This window comes from Balaenoptera musculus, chromosome 9 (assembly GCF_009873245.2).
Source record: "Balaenoptera musculus isolate JJ_BM4_2016_0621 chromosome 9, mBalMus1.pri.v3, whole genome shotgun sequence".
Classification (NCBI taxonomy): domain Eukaryota; kingdom Metazoa; phylum Chordata; class Mammalia; order Artiodactyla; family Balaenopteridae; genus Balaenoptera; species Balaenoptera musculus.
The window spans coordinates 72,536,337-72,558,703 of NC_045793.1; the positions used below are offsets into that span (position 1 = coordinate 72,536,337).

Below are 22,367 nucleotides of genomic sequence, written 5' to 3' on the forward strand. Positions count from 1 at the left end.
ATCTGTACTAGGATTTTTGCTGTCCCTCTTATGTTTATCACTAGTTTTACATATTCTGTTTAAAACCACTCTGAGACAATTAAGAGTGATTCTATTTTTCATAAGTAGATAATATTAAAATTTATTCTCAATATCTCAGATAATTATTTGCGTTGTAAGGGACAAGATGGTGGACTGGAGACCATGAATGCTAGACCTGCTTGGCTAGAGTACCTGTTAGAAACTAAGCAAGTCTCTTCAGTCATAACTCCATTAAGGAGTGCCTTTGCATCTTTCATAACCCTCTAAAAAGTCTCTTTACTTTCTTCATGTGTAAAATAGGGAGATCATTTGTACTAGATGAGTGGATTTCAGTTATTTTGTTCCTTCCTTACCTTTCTCAGCTTTACTGAGATATAGTTGACATACAGCACTGTATGTTTAAGGTGTAGAGCATAATGATTTGACTTACATACATCATCAATGACTACCACAATAAGTTTAGTGAGCATTCATCTAATAGATCATCTAATATAGGTACAAGATAAATTGAAAAGAAAAAAAAATTTTTCTTGTGATGAGAACTCTTGGGATATACTCTGTTAACAACTTTCATATAACACATAGCAGTGTTAATTATATTAATCATATATTAATTATGTATTATATAATAATAATATAACTATTATGTTGTACATTACATTCCTAGTACTTATTTATCTTATAACTGGAACTTTATACTTTTTAACCACCTTCATCCAATTCCCATCCCCCTACCCCTCACCTCTGGTTATCACAAATCTGATCTCTTTTTTTCTTTATGAGTTTGTCTTGGAAGTATGATTGACCTACAACACTGTTAGTTCCTGGTGCACAACATAATGATTGGATATTTCTATACATTACGAAGTGATAGCAATGATAAGTCTAGTTACCATCTGTCACCATACCCCATATTTTTTTCTTAATTTTATTCTTAATATAAGAAGTCATTATTCAGAACAAATCTTACATACCCAAATCTAAACAGATGAAAATGAGGCTGCCCCGGTTCAGGGAAGAACGTCTTCTGGAGAACACCGAGTCAACTCCCAGGTACCTTGGCATCCTAGGGGACAGAGAGTTTGGACATCATTATAGACAATCTCTAAAATTCCTCCCAGGTCTAAAATGCTGTGGTTGCTTACATAATCTCCGAGATAAATTGCCAGATCCACAGTATTTCCATCCCTGGAATTTTATACACCAGTTTCTTAATTGAGTGAAAGTTTACTTGCAAAAGCAGATGGAATTAAACAATTTTTCCCATTGACAAGAACATAAGATTTTCATGTTTAGCTTAAGTCAAATGTAATTTGGAATAACTTTTTAATAAAAATTCTTATAATTTATCTGTTCAAATATAATTGCACACTAAGTAGGAGTTAATCTATGAAAGTAGGAAAATTCAGTGCCATTTTCTTCAGCTGTGAGTTATCTGCCTAATGACTTAACATGCTTCCTCCTTTTCACCAAAAGTCTGTCTCCATGTTCTCTTTCTTCTGCCCCACACTCTGCTTGACCAAGATCCCTCCTTCATCTGATCATCCTGGGAACCTTGAAATGCTCTTCTGCTTCCCCTTCCTTCTCTGTTGCTACTAATGCTTTAGGAGTTTTATTTTTTTCTTGCTGATCTAGTTTAGAAAAAGGAGAAGAGCTCCCATGACCAGTGGATTTTTCATTTTGGGGTTTGCTCTTGGGAGTGGCTAGATGCTAGCAACCCAATTTGTGATGCAGAATTTATTTCTCAGATAGAAATGATGTAAACTGTACACCAGAGACCATAGAATTTTTAGTACTAAATACTATAGCTCATTTACAGGTGAATTCCACAATGTGTGTTGGTCTGGGAATCTATCAACTATTATAAATGCTATTTCTATAGAAAAGTGAGGTCTGTGTTTCAGGCAATCAATGTAGAAATGAATGCAGAACATTCATAGTTGGGGACTGACCATATTTATTTATTGATCCACAGGTACATATAATCTGTTATTCTGCACCATCCATAAGAAAGTACCAACATTTTCTTTTACTTTTGCAGGTGAATTGAATTTAGCCTGAGAGGCTGAAATGGAACGTTTTTAGGTCTAAGCTGTGTGCATATATATATACATATATATATTTTAGATATAATAGAAACTGAATGCAATAAAATTGATAGGTGGTACTAAGATTACATTAAGATTTGTGAAACAGGACAATTGCCTTACAAAAATAGCAAGTAAAAAATCAAGCTAGTCCTTCATAAACATTTTATTCTGGGGTGTGCTTGTTTTCTGAAACTACCTCTACTAAATCTCCTGTCAGTCTTAAAACTAGAAGGCAGAAAAGCTTCTAGTGCTACAGCCAACTGCAGTGTAGCCAGAGAAACAGGCAACAAAAATAGAACACCAGGATTGCTGAGCGTGGGTGAGGCAGAAACCACATTATGAGCAAAAGCTTCCAGTATTATTTTAGAACCAATACAGAGCTCTGCACTTCTCTCCTCTCTCTTCCAAAAACACATACTACAAAAATAAAATGAAATGAAATGTATGTGCATTTGCCCTCTTAGAACTATGATTCTTAATTTTTTTTTTTCCCCTTCCTTTCTTTGGAAGCGAATCGCCAGTATGGAAACAGTGTGTAAAGCAAGCTTGGAGGGAGGAAAGAGTTAATTGCTTTTAAGGCCCTGCAATAGAGAATTATGGTTTGAAAGATAGAGGCTGGACAGCTGGGTTTGCTGGGGTATTTTTAAATGCATTAATGCAGGCTCCAATCACTCGGCCATGCTTGACCTATTTTTGGCTCAGGCCGACCATTGTTCTATTTCTGTGCCTGTGGGCCATGCTGTTGTTGATTCATATGCAAATGCATTATCACTAGCTTTAGCCAACTTGAGCTGAGAGAGACCAGAGAGGGGGAAGAGGCACACACAAACAGATAGGAGAAGGGCACCGGCTGAAGCCACTTGAAGGACTGACTGACGGTTCTTAACAACGAAACTCTAGCAGCGTGAGGAACTAAAAGCCAGGTTTAATTGGTTTCTTTTTCTCGTGGGTAGAGTTAATATTTTTCTACTTATTTTGACAAAGCAATAACCCCGAAGCACATTCCTAGTTCCCACCTGCTTTTAGTTTCCGGTGTAGCCTAAACTCCAGAGAGCCTTAGCATCCACTCGGTCCTTTCTGCTTTGTACACAGGTTGGTAACATGGGAAAAGTGCCCAGGTCTTTTGAAAAGTGTGTGTTAACTGAGAGGAAACCATTGTTGAAGCTGATTCTCTGCTTCTTTTCCTCGGGGTGGAGGGAGGACCAGCCAGGGTAACTCCTGGGGCCCGTATACAGAGCAGCGATGAATCTTTCAGTAGCTGAAGTAAGAGTGATTGGAATATGCTGCAGACAATTTATGAGACTGACTCGTGTTTTTCTTCAGATGGGGTGGCTGGACGAGAGCAGCTCTTGGCTCAGCAGAGAATGCACAGTATGATCAGCTCAGGTAAGACCCTTTTTTCATAACTGAGACCTTTTACGTGTGAGAAGGGGCTGACTAGGGAAATGAAGCTCCGGAAAGCACCTCTGTTAAGGGTTTGCTGCTTTTTGGTGTTGATGTTGCTATTTTCTTGGCGTCTGGAGGGTTTTAGATCCCTTCCATTACTGTTTCTGTGAATATTCAGTCTGCTCAGGGACAGGCTGCTTCTGAATGAAATCTCTAAGCTTCTGATGAAGGATGGGACTGAGATAAGTAAAATGTGCTTGGGGGTGTTTTGCCTGACTATGCCACTAGAAAAAGGAGATCTGTACTGATTGTAAGCGTATTCTAATGGGACTTTAAATAATCAGGTAAGTTCATATCGGGGCTGCAGCTTACATTGCAGTCTCCTCTAGCCGGATGATTTTATATTTACAGTGTGCCTACAGAAGCACATCTATTTATAGACCTACCTTCTGAAATGTGTTTGCTACAGGAGTTGTGGAGGTAGTTTTTAATGTGGCTTTTTCTCCTAAGCCCAAAATGAAACTGCTTAAGGATGAAATGAAATTATTATTAGCAGATGGTTATTTTAAGTTTCTTCAAAACATTTGGGGAGTCTAGCATTGTCAGGCAGATGCGACGGCATAACACACATATAAAGGTGTTACATGCAGGTGCAACGTTTTAAAGAATAACTAACAGATTCCGATTTTTAGTTTCCCCGTGTATGTGCTTGTGCCTTCAAGGAGCTGTGCGGATGGAAGGTGAAGCCTGTCAACTTTATCAATTTCTGTTTGTTAAAAGAGCAGACTCTCCAGGCGATGGCACATACTTGTAATTGTTGCTTTTCATATTTATTCCCTACAGCTAGTTCCTAAAGCTTGGGGGACTTTTTGTTTTGGTTCTCTTCTGAGTGCTTCCATCTAAATTGGCTTAAAGTTCTCCCTCACATCTTCTGTGTTCCTATGTGCACTTAATCGTAATTATAGATCACCACCTAGATTTCCATGATAAGAATGCGGCATAAAGCAGCATTTACTTGTTAGCGCTAGAGTGGAAAGAAATATTCCACAGGTTGGCATAATGTCTGTTTTAGTATTGAACACCTTCTCATCTCTGGATCTATGTTTGAAGCAAGTTTTCTTAAACCTTGGTTACTTAGGACGATTTTAAGGTCCTTCTGTTGACCCCAATTTTTCAATGAATCAGAATAAAATATCAATTTTGTGTAATTTGGTGTGTTTACAGTTAAGTAACAGGACTTACATTAATTAGTAGTGCCTGCTTATCGAAAGCAAACGTACCAGAATTTCATTATGGTTTATTATATCTTTGTGGCTGTAAAGTTGACAAAAACTTGTGGAGGGGTCAGTCGGCATGTCTCTGATGGTACTGGTCACTTAGCATTTTATTTTTTAAATATCCACCAACTCTATGAAAATTACTATTTTAGATGTGTTTTCAGTACTACACTTTTTCCTTTTAGTCCTTACCTCTGTGTTACAAGTTTACTATTGCTTTCACGTGGTAGAAACAAAGCTGTGCCTTTCAAGCAGATACTGTCTGCTGGCATTGAACCTTGCTACAGGTGTTTGCAAGCTTCACTGTTTCTCAGCGTCTTTGATAATCATACATAAATTTACTCCAATTTCAGTTGAGATTGTCACTTTCGTGACATTTAATGATTTTTATACAAAGCAACAGTATTTTCAAGCAGGGAAGCGCTTGAGACTGTCTGTGCTATTGTCAGTTTTACAAGAAGCAACATTTAAGCACCAGCTGTTAAACGAAAAGTGATGTCAATTGACATCAACTCCCAAACCTGTCTGATAATAAATAAGGAAACTCCAAGTTCTATTTATTTTTAAATTTTGAAACATAAAAACATTTGCATTCTTCCCACCATGTCCTGTAACATTTGATTTTGTTCAATATATTATTATATGCCCTTAAATTTAATTCCCCTAGTTTTTATTGTGTACTTCTGAGACAGTGGCTCTCAAAGGTGGCCTCACCAGGAGTATTTTACAAAATACCGATGTCTGGGTCCACCCCTAGAGTTTCTGATTTAAATGGTATTAGAAACATCCTGGACATTGGGATTTTAAAAATCCTGAGCAATTCTAATATGCAGCAAACTTTGGTTATCACTGATACAGGGGAAGGGGGAGGAGATGGTGATGCTGGTGACCCGTATCAATAGGGTTTGCCCTTTACGTTAATTGCTAAATTAGGGGTGTGTTTGTCCACATTTAGCTACAAATCTTGTTCCACTGGCTTTTGGACCAGTGGCAGGGATGTGATTGATAGGCTTAGAAATGGATGGAGTCTTTGGATCTGAAAGAGAAAAAGATATATTGTAGCAGTGCAGGGTGGAGGGGGCACTGCTCCAGGAGTGGAAAGCTCTGTGTTCCAGCTAGAGCTCTGCTGCTAACCAGTTGTGGAACTGGTTTACTCACCTGTAAACTGAAGAATAATGATGTCCTCCTGCTTACCTCTCGGCATTTCTGTGAAGTTCAAAGGTAACATGTCATTAACGTGTGCACTCACTGTTATTATTGCTATTTTTAATGAATGAACCTGGGTTTCTAGCTCTTCAATACCAACGTCTATCTTGCTGAATGAGCCAGAGGAGCTAGATTGCATGTCACATGGGGAATGACTTTTAGTTTTGATAAATTTTCTTTAGTTATCTTATAAATCAGCTTTTTGTTTTGTTTTTCCCTGCTCTGATAAGAATTAAATTCTTTCCTTGGGCAAATGGTGACTTTAAATCAGAGTAGCATGGGTATGTGTGTGTTTTCTGTGAAATGTCTTCTTAATAGTCAAAGGCAAAGATGCTGCAGAATATGTAATTGAACAGTGAGACCCCAACAGCAGATTTCTTGAGATTAATTGTTTAAAAAGCTTTGTTTTGTTGTTAGTCGTTGCTTTAGAGTTCCCATTTGTTTTTCTAGTTGTATTGGATACTATGCATTAAGCTAGATGACTTTTTTCTTCAGAGCTCTTTATATACTATTAAATTGCAAGTGTTTTATATGGTTCCATTTTTTTCCTAATACTGACCCAGCCAGGCTAGACATCTAAAGTAGAATTAGGTTCTACAATGTAGTCTGTTAATATCTTTTTAATAAAAAGCTTTGTAATATTGAATCTCGGAATTTGGTACGAGTGACACATTTTGCCAGGTCAGTCTCCGCTTTTGTGGCTTGTGTGGGCCAATATAAGTGATACCTGGCAGAAGCTGAAGCATGTGCAAACATTGACTCAGGTCACTCAGCAGTAGCTGGCAGAATTCGGGGTGTTCTGTTGCCAGGCATGTTGCTTAATGCGTTGGACAGCAGAGCTTTCCAGACAATATTGGAATGATTATTATGAAAGAATTTCCTAGAGTTTGTACAGCATCAGTGTAAAATACGTTTACAATAAGGAAAAGTCGTGTTTTCACTATGCATTCTTATTTTTGGGTACAAAAGAAAAACATTTAAATCTAAATTCTGAATTTCTTTTAAGGAAAATGTTTCTTCACCCTTTCAGAATCCTTTTATCTCCGTGGTGTGTATTGTCGAGGGAAAAGGAACATTTTAGATTCAGTAGTCATTTATGTCTACTTGGAAAGCAGAATCTAATTATGAAAATGTAAGTCTGTGAAATGCTCCTGTCATGTCAAGAATCACTTCTGGTATTCCCCATAATTACTATTTTTGCTGTTCTCTAACTCAGGTTATGTTCACTTACAAGGCTGTTATCAATTGAAATATTTGATACGTAGCAATCAAAAAGCTAGATATAAGTAGGCCCATTGAGAATGGGGACAAGAATGAGTATTTTTTTTTTCTGTGGGTGACACAGGTGGCATAATTGTTGCTATGTGCTTTAAGTAAGAAAATTCAATAAAACCCCTCACAAGAATATAATAAGCCCAAATTCTGAATTTAAAATGGTGAGTTTTGATTTTGGAGATGAGAAATTTGGAAATGTACGACATAATGTCTCACCACAGATAGATGATGAAGTGACCCTAAAATAGTATAAGCCAGTAACCCACCGCCAACCCCATACACAATACTCAGCACTGACTGAGCGAAGAAAATATGACCTAATGCAACATATCTCAGAAACTGGTAGTCAAGGGAAAAAGGGAAGCAGGGATCTTTGATCAGAACAGAGAGACTTAACAGGGCCTGAATCCTGTTCCTCCTTAGAATTTTACTGACAAGAGGACAACTTCCTGAAAATTCTCACTAACGTTCCTGTATCTGGAGAGAAGCAAACTGAGTGGATATCCTCAGCTTTTGGTGGTGGTGGTGTTTTTTCTTGTAACTGAGGAATAGTAGAAAGGATTCTGGAAGAGAAACTGGTGAAGTGGAGGAAGGTGAACAAACGCTGCGTCTCCGGAGAAATGAAGACTTCAGAGCAACACTCTAAATTGGAAAACTGACCCATAGCTCTTTGCAATGAAATACCCTTCCCCAACTAATCTTATAGATCCCACCAAGAAAAAAGAAAATCAACTTCACTGAATCCATGGAATTGTCTAATAACTGCTCCCCACAAATAGAGCACCTTAATAGGAAAATAAATTCCATAAAATAAGAGCTCAGAGATGAGATGATATTGATAAAACAGTAGAATGGGATGAAAAGGATATTTTAGGTCTAGGGAAACAAATTTAGAATGAAAACATGATAGTTATAGAACAGAAATACTCATTAGAAATAGCGGGAAACGATAGGCACCAGTGACAATCTTTACCAACAAAGGGGAAAGGCTGGAGACAGAGGGAATGAAAAAGGAAAATGGATTAAAGCAATTGGAGAGAAGTCCATAATAAGAAAGACAAAGACAATGTAATGAAAAGATTATTTATGCCCTTGAAGTTGATATTCCAAAACGTTGAAATAGAAGATCACTTTGTAAAAATGAAGAAAGATTATTTAACTGAAAAGGAAACAAGAAAAAGAAATCTGCAGATTGAAAGAACTCCCGTCTTTTAGGAAAATTTGCTGCAAGTGCTCAGCACAGAGACATAGCCTAACTGGGCTATTGAATTTCAAATGATAAATAATTCCTCAGGGGCTCAGGCAGGTAAGGCAAAGATCTACAGTGGGGGAGAGGGGGGAGGAAGGGAATGTGTGAAACTCTAGAAGGCTTATCAAACTTATCCAGCACTCGGTGCCAGAAGATAATGGAGAAAAATCTCTGAAGCTGAAAAAGAAGTACAACACAGTGTTCCACCCGGGGCAGATGTTATTAAAGTATAGAGAAAATAGGTAGGCAAGTTCGACATTCTCAAACATGACCTAGACTGCTTGACAGGGAAACCCACTCGATGAAAAAATGAGCTTGAAACAAAAGCAAAAAATGAAATCCAGTCGGAAGTACAGAAAGCATAGTAAGGTTAATGGGGCAAAAATTGAATCCTTTTTAAACAACTATGAGATTGTGCTTGTAGGAGAGAAAGCAAATTTTATGAAGTAGGGCAATGAAAAAATATTCATAAAGCTCTCATCCATATGAGGCACTGGGGAGAGGTGAAATGCAAGGATGTGTGAAAGTGCTAATATCATCTCCTTTCTGAGCAGGGACAGACTCCCTGCTGCTTAAAATAGAAACACGTGGTTAAAAAAAAAGATCTAAATACCGATTTCTTTTTAGTAGTGTCTTCATTTAATCTTAGAGATATCTTTTTGGAAATAGTACCTCATATAGGAAGGAAGCATTTAGTATGTTTATAGTCCCTTCAGTTACAGTTTTTCATTATTAAATTCATTTAAATTTAATGTTTTTTAAATAAAAATAACTTTGGTGATATGATCTCATTTTATAAGAGTATATTTTATTTATCAATCTCCCAGAATAATTCATATATAAATAGAAGGAAATCAGGAAAAACTGTGTGTGGTGGTGGTCGAGGAGGTGGTCGGAGGGGAGCTTTGGTTTCCATTGTCATGAGTTTTTGCCTTGTGTATGAATTTTTATAATATGCATATATTTTCTAAAGTGTTTCTTACACACCCACACATGAAGCTACTATGCCACAATACTAACAGTGATTAACTGTAAGTAGTAGGTATATAAGGTAGGTTGTCTCCCATCGCGAGTAACAGAAAATCGTATTCGAAGTAACAATGACAAGGGAATTTATCATTTAGTGAAATAGCATGGTACTCAGGCAGCACCAGGGTGGTCAGTAATATCAACAGGTTCTTCAAACTGTTCTTCTCTGCTGGCCTGAGAGTTTGTATCATCCTAAGTCTGTTTCCTCCAATAGTCTCAGGTTGATTGTAGCAGTTCCAGGCATTGTCTACATGCACGGTAAATTCCAGAGACATAGATGAGAAAACTTTGCTTCCTTGGATGTTTTCTTAAGGAAGGAAGTTTTTTACCCAAAATTTCTCTAGCAGGTTTTCCTTCATAACTCATTGACCAAAAGAGCATCACCTGCCCATATATTAGCAAGTCATTGAAAAGAAGGATGAGACCCCTATGATAGCTCCTTAGGACCATGACTGAGCCAGGGAAGGTGGAGGCTACAGCTAATAATCTAGTTTCTATAAGGAAGAAAAAAGGGTGAGCAGAATAGATGTTGGCTAGGCACCGCAGTATTTGCTACAGTGTTTGTTGGTGGTTGGAATTTTCTTCTTTGTAATTTTCTTTAGTTTGTAATTTCTCAAAATACAAATAAGTGAAGGAAGTGGGCTATGTAATTTCTCTTTCAGTTGAATTGTGTTACTTCATTTTCATGAAGATATGCATCCATTTAAACACCAATAAAAATTTTAATAGTATTGAATAGAAATTAATTGTGGAAGAAGACTGGATGCCTCTAGGTTGCAAGTCATTTTTTTAGAAAGGAGGAAAATCAACATTGTGGACTGGTACATTACAAGCATTTATTAGAAATTTGAGTAAAATATTCATTTCTTGTTGGCTTTGAGGGATACAGAAAACATTAACAGAAATTTATCTAATAATATGTAAACTTTTCAGTATATTAAGGAGGGTTTTCTTTAAAATATTCAAAATACAATTTCCTTGCCAGTATGTTGTTACAGTTATTACATTTTGAGAGTAATGAACAATTTTAACAATCTGGGATGGTTAACTACATTTTAACATTTTTTTTTCCTGAATTGGAATACTTTGAAAACAATTTAATTGGAATAAAAGCCCACGAAAATGACTTTTAAAACAAGCTTTCTTTAGATGAAATTCAAAGATATTTTGGCATGTGCTTCAAAACAGTGTGTCAGTGCCATGGTCTATCCCATTCTTCAAAGGAAGTTGAGGTGCTAGTGGTTATTAGCTTGGGAGGCGAAATGCCCTTACAACGGACAGTTTTCCCTTTTGTAATCTTGGGAGATTGACAGTTGGGATATGAAAGGACAAGAAAATACCTTGTTCCCACTAGTTCCATTCTTCTTCCACTAAGTCAGTTGCACAAAACAAATTTAATTTAAACAAGTGTTTTTATAATACTAAACGAGTATACTTTTAAGTGTTATCAGAGAACATTTTGTTTAGGTGCTTCATGAATACAAAACTAAGTCATTCTTATGTTTTATAAAAATATCAGTTCTATTCATTATTTCCATGTTAAATTTTCCATAGTGATGGGCCTTTTATATACGGTGTTTTAAAAATACCCAATAATTAAATCCAATGAAAAACTACATTTAAGGAAGAAGGAAATTTACCAAACCACAGAGTGTAACTAGTCATTTACTTATGATTAAACTCTTTGCATGTTGATAAGGTTGGAAATACCCCAGAACTTCACTTTTTTGCTTCTTCCCCTCATGGTCTACCACTTGTGTTTGAGATGTTCAATTCGTAATTTATATTCAGTATTGACACAATTGTAGCCATGTGGATGTCATTTTCAATTATTCGAGGTAAGTTTTGGTGGATGGCTAAGGCACGACATTTCCAAACTCGGTTAAAATATGAGAATGCCATGTAGTTTTTTCAAAATGTGAAATTAAAAGCAAGCAAAAAAAGAAACCTGGGAAAATTTCACTGAATTTCCATTAAATTACATTGTGGCCTGGGAGTTCTTGCTTTAGTAGAAACACGTTTACCCAGAAAGTTCTCAGGGAACTCCACATAGGGTGAACTAGAAAAGCTCTTGGTGAATTGAACTCGATTTTAAGTTTTATTTGTGGTGATGTTTTTTGAATCTGCTTACAAATAGAATTCAAGTATGTATTTTGAGTCTGTGATTTTATATCAGGAACTACTCATTTTAGATTAGAAATAACAATTATCAGTATTAGTTAACATTTTTGTGGTTTTTCTGCCACATTCCACTCTGATCCAGTTGTTTAGTCTCAGTTTAGGAGGTCAGTGATTGGACCTATATATTCTCACCTTTTTTTAAAAAAATCATTGTCATTCTTATTATTGATATAATGAGCTAATGTTTCAAAGCTTATTTGTACCAGGCATTGTTTTATCATTCAATACTCTTCACAGCTGGAAGAGGTATACAGTAGTTGTAGCATATTTTGCAGATGAGGACATAGTTTCAGTGAACTTACTGATGGTTGGTCCTCATGGCTAGGAGCTGGCAGGGTCAGGTATGAACTTATGCTTGTTTACCATGTCCCTGCCACTTTTTCTCAAAGAGAAAAATATTTAGCATAGGATAATGTTTTTCACGTCTGTTTGGTGCTAAAAATGTGGAGTCAGCTGTACTTGTAGACAAACATCTAGGTACACTTCTTAGTCCTGGGAGGTTTACAGCACACATAAGCAAATCTGTTGAAAGGTTTTCTGGAGCAGCCTTACTTCACAGTTCCAGAGCTTGATAATTAAATTGGAGTAAGTTAACAAGATTCCGAGCTGAGACCAACTTAAGGCAACCTCCAGAATTCTATGAGATTGATAATACATGGAGTAATGAGCAGACACTGTGGACAGAACCAATATTCCCAATGCAGTTTGCCATTGCTCACAGTAACATCTCACAAAGCATAAAGGTAAGGTTTATACCACTTCAAAAGAACATGATTATTAATGTATTTTAGCTGGAGAAAATTTTTTTTCAAATGTTGGCTCCGTGGGGCTCAGTTTCTTTCAACCAAAGTATTTGAATTATACCCACCCTGGTCTTTACCTAGAAATGGGGGCAAGGAGAGGTTAGTAAAGTTTGCGTCTCCACTCAAGTCCTGCTTTCAACATGCAATGTCAGATTTTTGAGCCAAGGAATGATCTAACAAAATTTAGATTCTGCCTATTTTGAATATATATTGGTCGAATTTGGGTCCAATTTGGACATTTTGGGTGAAAATTGGATGGAAGTGTCCAATTTGATATTACATTTTTCTTTATCTTGAGTTAAATTTTATTTCTTTGGATGAATATTGTATGTTCTATATAGGTGGCTTATGCATAAAATTCACCAATTAGATGCTAATCCGGATATTCAAGACCCAACTCTTTGGTTTCCATCAACTGATTTTTATAATTCTATTTGCTCTGAGGATCTCAAGCCATCTTTATGAATCAATACATTGTAAAAGCATTATTGATTGTCATGTTAATGACCAACATAATTTATTGCCTTCCTAAGGGAAAGAAGCTTTCAGAAGATCATTAAATGCATTAAAATCTGCAAATGCCCACATGTCTGTGGCTCTCTTTAGCAGGCTGACTCCTTTGGGTCAGTTATTCTTAGCTCCGTATTTCTATCTTATGGCATCGCAGGTCTAAGATTAGCTTGTTAGGCGTTATCATGCCATCTGAGTTACCTCCTAATATAACTCTACACTGGAATGATTATTTATAGAAAGAGCATTCTGTCATTTTTGGGTTATTTCTAGTAGTTTAAATAAAGAAGAATAACATTCAAGTGAAACCACAGATTCCTTCCTGCTGCCAAAACAACATGATAACTGTCTGCTTAAGGGGCAATAATGTTTAAATGTGTGCTTAGGGTGATTGCAGAATTCTTTTTATCACTGCCACTCTGACAGAGAGGGGAGGCCTTCGGATAGTGATGTATAATGCTTATGGAAAGGCAGAGAGGCAGCCTTGATGCTTTCTGTCACAGAGCACAGAAGACTCTGGTTGATGATGACAACATGAGACACTCAGGGTTTATTTTTAGAAACAGACATTGCTAAGCTCTCTGTTTGGTGTTAATATGGCTCATAAACAGGGCTCCTTGCTGTTGACCCTTCCAGTGAAAATGGCATTTTATACACCCATACACACACGCACAGCCTTTTTTTTTCTTTTTTTACTTTGCAAGAATGACTCTGTTATTAAGAAAAATATTAGAAATTTTTAAAGCTAGTAAGTCTAAATTCTATTAAATTCCTCTAGTAGATATAGATTATTTTTAAAATCCCATGAAGATTGGGTTTAAGAGATGGTTTATGAAAGACAATTGCATGTTTTAAGTACAGTGAATATACAGGTTGGCTATAAGGTGTGGAAAAATAGGTGAATATGCATCCTAAATGACTTTTAATAATACATTACAATGCCTGTAAAATATATCATCTGTGCTTCTGGTTTTATTGTGGCAATATATAAAATAAAGCTATAAAAGATTATAATTACGATGCATTCATGTAAGTTACTGATCTTAAATAGATGAAATAAAATCTTAATATATTTTTTTAAAAGTTGATACAGGCCTCTGTTAGTTGTTTTCGTATACCTAACTCTTGATGAGCCCAACAGATTTCATGTACAGTAAAATGTACAGTTTCACATTTGAGAACTATTATCTTACTTAAACTGTGCACTTAATTCAGAACTTAGTAATTGATATTTTGCTTTAAAATTAGAATTGTTATTTTAATCTGTTAAATTTACATTTCGTGTTTCCTGATTATTAACTCATCATTAGATGATGAAAATGTTAAAGTGGTATGTTTCATATTACACCTTAGTCAAAATGCTTTAGAATGAATAATTTAGAGCTCTGTAGGAATATTCATAATTTTGTTACCAATTATTTACTGAAAAAACATATTATCTTTTTAAAAGATAAATATTTTTGTGCTTGTGCTCAATATAAGGAATCCACTGATCATTAAGAATTTGCAAAATGATGGACAAAAACAGGAAACACACAGCAATTCAAGTGTATTCTCAAAGAAGCCAAGATGTAAATAAATTCAGAGGGTGGAAGTAGAAGCAATTATAGGAACCAGTTGCATCCCAACCACTCTTAATTAGCAGGTTGAAGGTTTGGGGAAGGTGATGTAATTGTTTGAAGCTTTGGAAGCTGAGGCAAAACAGTCATTCATCTGTCCATCTTTTCACTCAAAAATATTTGAGAGTCATCCATGAGCCAGGTACTGTTCTAGGAATAGAGGCTCTACCTATGAAATAGGACAAGGAGGCACATGGTAGACTGTTCAATTGAATGATGGATGGATAAGGCTACTTTAGATAGTAATAAGTACTAAGGGAAAACAAAATAGAAAAATGGAGTAGAAAGTGACTGGTAGCAGGGGTGGTATTAGCTATGGTAGTCAAGTAAAGCCTTTTGAGGATGCTAAGATATGAAGAACATCTTCCCAATGAAAGTAGATTTTCCATCAACAATGCATTTGGGCTAAGCCAAATAGAATGAAAGCACAGTTAGAAAAGAACAGAAAATGTTATGGAGCTGTTTTAGCTTCCACTTGCCTTATGTGAAGAATGGGGGAACTTTTATCAGCATGTCAATGAGCAAGCCCCAGGGAAAGGCTGTTGGCTATGAGTCTCTCTAGTTTCCAAAGAGACTGTTGAATCAGCTGAGCTCTTCCTAGGATTAATGCTGTTGACTGGAAATTAAGGACCTTGTAGAACTCCTTACCTTTGCTCCTTCCTAAAGATTCATCTTTGCCTCTATTCAAACTCTTACCTCAACTGTGCTGAAACTTCTTACCCAGGCAGTATGAACCATCCTAGTAGTTTAGTGAATAATTCCTCTTCCCTGGGGGCCAAAAAGAAGGGGAACAATATGTCCTCATAGGGAAGAAGAGAAGTCTGAGAACATTTTCTCATGAACACAATATTGCACATTTTTTAAGGGGTATAAAATACAGTATAAATTACAGTATTTATTGAGCGCCTACAGTGTGCCAGGTACTTAATTCAGGGAAATCATGGGTCAAGTAGCAACCTTGTTAGGTGGCTGTAGAACTGTAACTTACAAACAAAATGTTTGGAATACATAATCCTCCTTGTGTTGGCTAGTGAATAGATTTGTGACAAATTGTTGCAATAGTTGAGCAAGGAAGTACTTCATGGAGGTGATAGACCTATTTTTCAAAAAGAAGAAACAGCAGTGTGCTGGGAGCTGTTTTCCCCACATGTTCTGCTCTCTCATGGATAGGGAACAATGATGGTTACACATAGTAGAATGCACAAACATTTTTGAGGGACTGACACATTATCTCACATGCTTGATGCCTCATGGGGTTTTCCCTCAGCATTCCAATTGGTCTAAGTCAAATGGAATGAAAGCACAATTAGAATAGAGCAGGAAGTGTTCTGAGGCTATTTTAAACTTCCCTGACATGCCTTGTGGAAGGGATGGGGAAACCTTTATTAGCGGGTAGGTGAGAGAGCCAGGGGAAGGCTGTCAGCTACAATTTTTCTCTAGCCTCAAGAAGACTGGGACTGAGCCAGACTCCTGGCCAACATGCTTTGTTGGATTCACAGTGTAGCTGTGAAAAATAGTTAACAGCTACCTTCTTTTTTTTCTCCAAAGATTGTCTTATTCAATCAATATTTATTGAGTACTTGACAGCTATATTTTTAAGCTAGATTTCTTGTTTATCTCTTATTATTGTTTATATATTTAATCAGCTATTTCCTTTTTCTGAAATATCCTTCTGCTTTATTCCACCTAGTATTCACTGGAGAAATTCTAACTCTTGCAAAGCCCAGTTCAAATGTCTCTATATCTCTAAATTTTCCCCAGTCCCCTGCAATACTTCCCCAGTCATAATATTAATCTCTCTTCTTTCCTCTCTGTCTTCTCTCTCCTCTCCATCCCCAATAATCCTTTATTACTCCCTTAGAACATGCCCATTTTCTGTCTTATACTGTGGTTATTTATGTACGTGTGTCTCCTTCCCCCCCCCCCAATTAGTTATGTGCTCCAAGAGGAAAAGGATCATGTTTTACTTCTATTTTTATTCCCTGCAGTGCCTAGCACATAATTGATCCCTGAGACTATTTTTAAATGAATGAATGAATGATTAAATAGTACAGTGGTATTGTACACAGTCTGTTTTTGATTTTTTGAAATGTTTCCTTCTTTTATGTAGAAAATAAGTCCTCAGTTATTTGTAAATTTGAAAAATACAGACTTCTGAGGATGTTAGAAACTTTGACTCAAAAATTTAAATTATTTATTATAGAATGTAAGTCAAGAATGATCCCCAGTGCTTTGACAATATGTATATGAACCTTTAAATGTTTCAATTATTCTTAACAAAGGGAATTTTAGAATGTTCTTACTTGAGTTGATTTTTCAATGAATAATACCAATAGAAATTTCATAAGATACGTGTCTGCATTCAAAATGTTGTGTGAAATAGCTAATTTAAGACTGCCTGAATGTAAATGCACTCTTTTTTATCCAAGGAGAAGAGTAAATTTGGTTGTGCAGATGATTACAGGTGTACTTTTATGTTATTCAAACACCATTTCACATTTAATCCTGTTTTTCTCTTTGTGATACTTTTTATGTAAAGACAGTTTTCTTAGATAAAGGACAAAAATGAATGGATTTTTGGGTTAACAACAGTATCAATTTGAAACATTTCTGCACCTTGCATTGCTATTTAGAACTCATCTTCATTTTTTCAGTCACTATTTAATTGGCTATGTTCTTGAGAAGGGGGCAATGAAAGAAGATTTTTTTTTTTTCGTAAACACTTTACTGATCAAATTTTGAATGCCAAAGGTATCAGTAATTTTAAAAATTATCTGAAGTAAAATGTCAGAACAGGGAATTCACAGAGTGAGATACTAAGGAAAAACAGATGGAAGGAATGAATCAATCTGTATACAGAGCTATTCAAGGAGAAGAATGAAATAAATATATTTATGTCTTAGTGGGAGAGGAATGATGAAAAGAATAGATATAACATATGTGGGGAAAAGACACATAATTTTTTGTGGTAGTCCTTTTGCCCTGGTTTAGGCGTGAACTCAGCACAAGTTAGGATAAATTAAGGGCATTAAGGCTCAGAAAATTAATTGAGTTGGTTAAAAATATAAGTATGAGCCAAAAAAGGAATTGGATAATAAAACAAAATTTTGCAACCTAGCCATTGAACTCAGCTTAGTAGAGCACAGGGAATGAATGCATGCCCATGTTCTTTCAGTGACTTTGCAAATGCTGCCAATTGTATTTTCTCATCATTAGGAATCCAAGTTAAGTTTCTAAGTGCTGTAATAATCGTTTTGAGATGGAAAAAATCAGGGTTGGTTGACCTTGGATTCAGAAGTTTCTCATTCTTATATTAACCATTACCAAGAAATAAGGATTAGTTCAAGCAAATTTCCAAAGGAATATAATTTTAAAGCTATAAACACAGTAAATTGAAAACACTCATTTGTTTTCTTTTCTGAGGATGAACAAAAAATGTTAAAAAAAATTACCTTGGTATCAGCTTAACCTAACTTGTATAGTGTAAGAAGGAAAACAGTATAAACAATCTCAGGCAACTGATGATTAAACATAATAAAAACAATGCCCCTAGTTTAAAATCACTTCCTTCAGATTTTAATCAAGAGTCAACTCTCACTATTCATTATCCCAATAATTAAATGAAAATTACCTCCACATCATTATCCTGGAAAGATTAATGATTCTTTTAAAAAAAAATTTTTTTTTCAGCAGATAGTGCTAAACCTGAATATGGATATAACTTTAGAAAACCTTATGAGTTCATTTTTAGATGACTAGAAAATATATTAAATTGCTTTGTAGACAAGGGAAGAGAACATCTCTCTATTTCATTATCTACTGCCCAGTCATGTTCCTTGGGCACTGAATCAAAATGGAGTAGAGATTATTTTTATGCTTCACCAATCATATATGTGAGAACCATTTTTCCCACACCGCTGCCATCACTGAATATTGTCAGATTTTAGATATTTTTACCAAATTGAGAGATGAAAAATGGCACAACGTTACTTTTTTATGTGAATTTCACTGATTACTGGTGGAGCTGAATGGTTCTCACATGTTATTAGCCATTTGGATTTTCTTTTATGGAGAAATAATTTCACCAGAATGCTTAAAGGGAAAAAGTCTATGAGTGAATGTCACCTGTCAACAGACTAAAGGAAAAACCAATATGATCATTTCATTAGATGCAGAAAAACATTTGATAAAATGCAGTACCTTTCCAGAATAGAAACTCTACTAAACTAAGAATAGAAGAAAAAAGTGTTATAAACCAAAACCCTATCTGAAACTTTATATTTAATGGTAAGATTAAAACACATTCCCTTTTATGTCAAGAACTTTGTCTTTGGAGGTCCTAGTCGATGTTCTAAAACGTAAACATTCAACAAGAGATATAAGATTTTTAAAGGGAAAGAAACTAATTGAACTAATAAAGAGGTCAGTTTAGGTTGCTCAGTACAAGTTCAATACAACATAAAAAATTGAAAAGATTGTTTGATGCCAGAAATAACCAAGCACAAAATGTAATAAAAATGATAGCATTTATAAATACCAACTGAAATTTTTATGGAGAAATTGATAAAATTATTGAGGACATATAAGAAAACTAGAAAAAAATTAAGTTATTCCGTGACCATGAATAGGAAGACTACTTTTAAAAATTAGTTATTCCAAAATTCATCTATAAATCTCTTTGTTTTTAAAACAGCTAACTTTAAAAAAAAATAGACCATTCATAATTCAAAAGTCAAATGTACTTAATGATTATATAGTAAGTAACCTGTGTGTTATTATATAGTCTGTAATTCTCACTTCTTTTCCATTTCCAGCAGCCATTCAGTTCCCTGCTTCAGGTAGCCTGATATCAATTTCTTCTGTTTTTTGTATGTTAGTACAAATTCAGATAAAATCCTAACAGGGTCTGTCAGAGAACATGGCATACTAAATTCTAAAATGCTAATGTAAGAGTAAGTGTGGCAATTTTGTAAAACAACAGATTAGGAGAAGAAGGGTAGCTACCAAGTCATACAAAGTTGTATTAATTATGATTGTTTGGTTTGGGCAGGGACACAGTCGCATATATCAAAGGACAAGAATACAGAATTATTTTTAATATCTTGGTGTATGGCAGGCAGAGTTTGCATCACAGATCAATGTCAGAGGACAGACTATTAAATGTTTTGGGAACAATTAATATATTTAACTTGTAAAATTACAGTCAAATGATGTTATATTCAGTATTCTATTTTTATAATACCATTGTTATCCTGTCCTGTTGGACAGGTTACAACTTAAACTTCTGTAAAGCCAATGTATTGTGTAATGTGTGTAGGGTCTTGCATTTTATGGAGAGATGAGAAGTAATTTTATGAAGATATGGGAAGAATTTTAGTTAATTTAACTAAATTAGGTGAGAGAAGTACTCAGTGTTTATATAGCTCCCCAAGTTTCAAAAGATAATTTAAGATTAAATAAATTCAGATTTAAGAGTACCATTGAGTGAAATAGAGGGATGATAATGCAGTCAAGTAAAAAAGGTAGATAGCAGCACTGTCCTGAGGCCTCATCATACAGCAGCTGCTGACTAGTGCCTAAGAAGACCCATGAGGAAGTGATTATTTTCCTAGTTTTACTGAGAAATAATTGACATACATCACTGTATAAGTTTAAGGCATATAGCAGGATGCTTTGATTTACATCTGTTGTGACATGATTACCACAATAGGTTCAGCTAACATTCACCTTCTCATGTAGATACAAAAAAAGAAAAAAGGAAAGAATAAAGGAAAACAATTTTTTCTCCTTGTGATGAGAACTCTTACGATCTACTCTCTTAACAACTTTCCTGTGTGTCACACAGCAGTGATAGCTGAAGCCATCACATTGTACATCACATCCCTAGTACTTACTTATCTTATAACTGAAGTTTGTACCTTTTGACCACCTTCCTGCAATTCCCCCTCTTCCTCCAGAACACTCCCCCCAACCCATGCCACCACCATCTCTGGTAACCACAGGTCTGATCTCTTTTTCTATGAGTTTTTTAAAATTCCACACATAAAAGTGAGATCATACATTATTTGTCTTTCTCTTTCTGACTTATTCACTTAGCATAATGCCTTCAAGGTCTATCTATATTGTTGCAAATGGTGGGATTTCCTCATTTCTTACGGCTGAATAATATTCCATTGAATTGGGTTGGCCAAAAAGTTTGTTTGGGTTTTTCTGTAACATCTTACAGAAAAACCCAAATGAACTTTTTCGCCACCCCAAGGTATGTATGTGCAACTTTTTTGTCCATTCATTGTCTGTGGACACTTAGGTTGTTTCCATGTCTTGGCCATTGTAAATAATGCTGTTCTGAACATGAGGGTGCAGATATATTTTGAGGTAGTGTTTTTGTTATCTTTGAGTGTATTCCCAGAAGTGGAATTGCTGGACATGTGGTTGTTCTATTTTTAATTTTTTGAGGATCTTCTGCACTGTATTCCACAATTTACAATCCCACCAACAACAGTGCAGGAGGGTTTGCTTTTCTCCATATCCTCGCTGGCGTTTGTTATTGCTTGTCTTTTTGATAATAACCATCCTAACAAGTGTGAGGTGATAATCTATGGTGGTTTTAATTTGCAGTTCCTAATGACTTGTGTTGTTGGATGTCTTTTCATGTACCTTTTGTGCTTTCATATATCTCTTTTGGAGAAATGTCTGTTTATGTCCCTTGCCCATTTTTAATTGTTATTTGTTTTTTTGCTGTTGAGTTGTTTGAGTTCTTTATATGTTTTGGATATTAACCCCTTATCAGATATATAGTTTGCAAGTATTTTTTCTCCTATCACAGGTTGTCTTTTCACTTTGATGATGGTTTCTTTCGTTGTGCAGAAGCTTTTTAGTTTGATGTAGTCCAACTTGTTTATTTTTTATTTTGTTGCTTATGCTTTAGGTGTCATATCCAAAAAAATTATTACCAAAACCCATGTCAAGGAACTTTGTTCCTATGTTTTCTTCTAGGAGTTTCATGGATTCAGGTCTTACATTTAAGTCTTTAATCCATTTCAAGTTAATTTTTGTGAAAGGTATAAGATATAGGTACAGTTTCATTCTTTTACATGTGAATATCCAATTATCCCAGCACCATGGAGAGACTTTTCTTCATCAAGTATTCTTTGCTCCCTTGTCAAATATTAGTTGACTGTGTACACTTGGGTTTATTTCTGGCCTCCAGACTCTGTTCCATTGACTTGTCTTTTTTGTTAATGCCAGTACCATACTATTAGTAGTCTTAGATTATAGCTTGAAATCAGGAAGTGTGATACCTCCTGCTTTGTTCTTTCTCAGGATTTCCTTGGCTATTTAGGGTCTTTTGTGGTTCCACATAAATTTTGACTTTTTTCTACTTCTGTAAAAATAATGCCATTGGAATCTTGATAAAGATTGCATTGAATCTGTAGGTGGCTTTCAGTAGTATTGACATTTTAAAAATATTAATTTCAATCCATAAATGCAGGATACCTTTCCATTAATTTGTGTCTTTTACAGTTTCTTTCATCAATGTCTTGTAGTTTCAGCACAATCATCTTTTACCTCCTTAGTTAAATTTATTCCTAAGTATTTTATTGCCTTTGATGCTATTATAAATGGATCAATTTCTTTATATTCTTTAACAAAAATATTTTGTTAATGTATAGAAATGATAGTGATTTTTGTACTTTTATTGTGTATCCTGCAACTTTACT

General features: G+C 35.4%; 1 protein-coding gene across 1 annotated transcript in view; it reads left to right on the forward strand.

The window, feature by feature from the left end:
* The first annotated feature begins 2,928 nt into the window (after positions 1-2,928).
* Positions 2,929-22,367, forward strand: part of HDAC9 (histone deacetylase 9) — a 575,085-nt gene continuing 555,646 nt past the window's right edge. The window contains exons 1-2 of the mRNA XM_036862952.1: positions 2,929-3,203; positions 3,435-3,497. Of these exons, the coding sequence (XP_036718847.1) occupies positions 3,476-3,497 (22 nt within the window). The 5' untranslated portion in view covers positions 2,929-3,203; positions 3,435-3,475. The remainder of the gene's footprint in view (positions 3,204-3,434; positions 3,498-22,367) is intronic.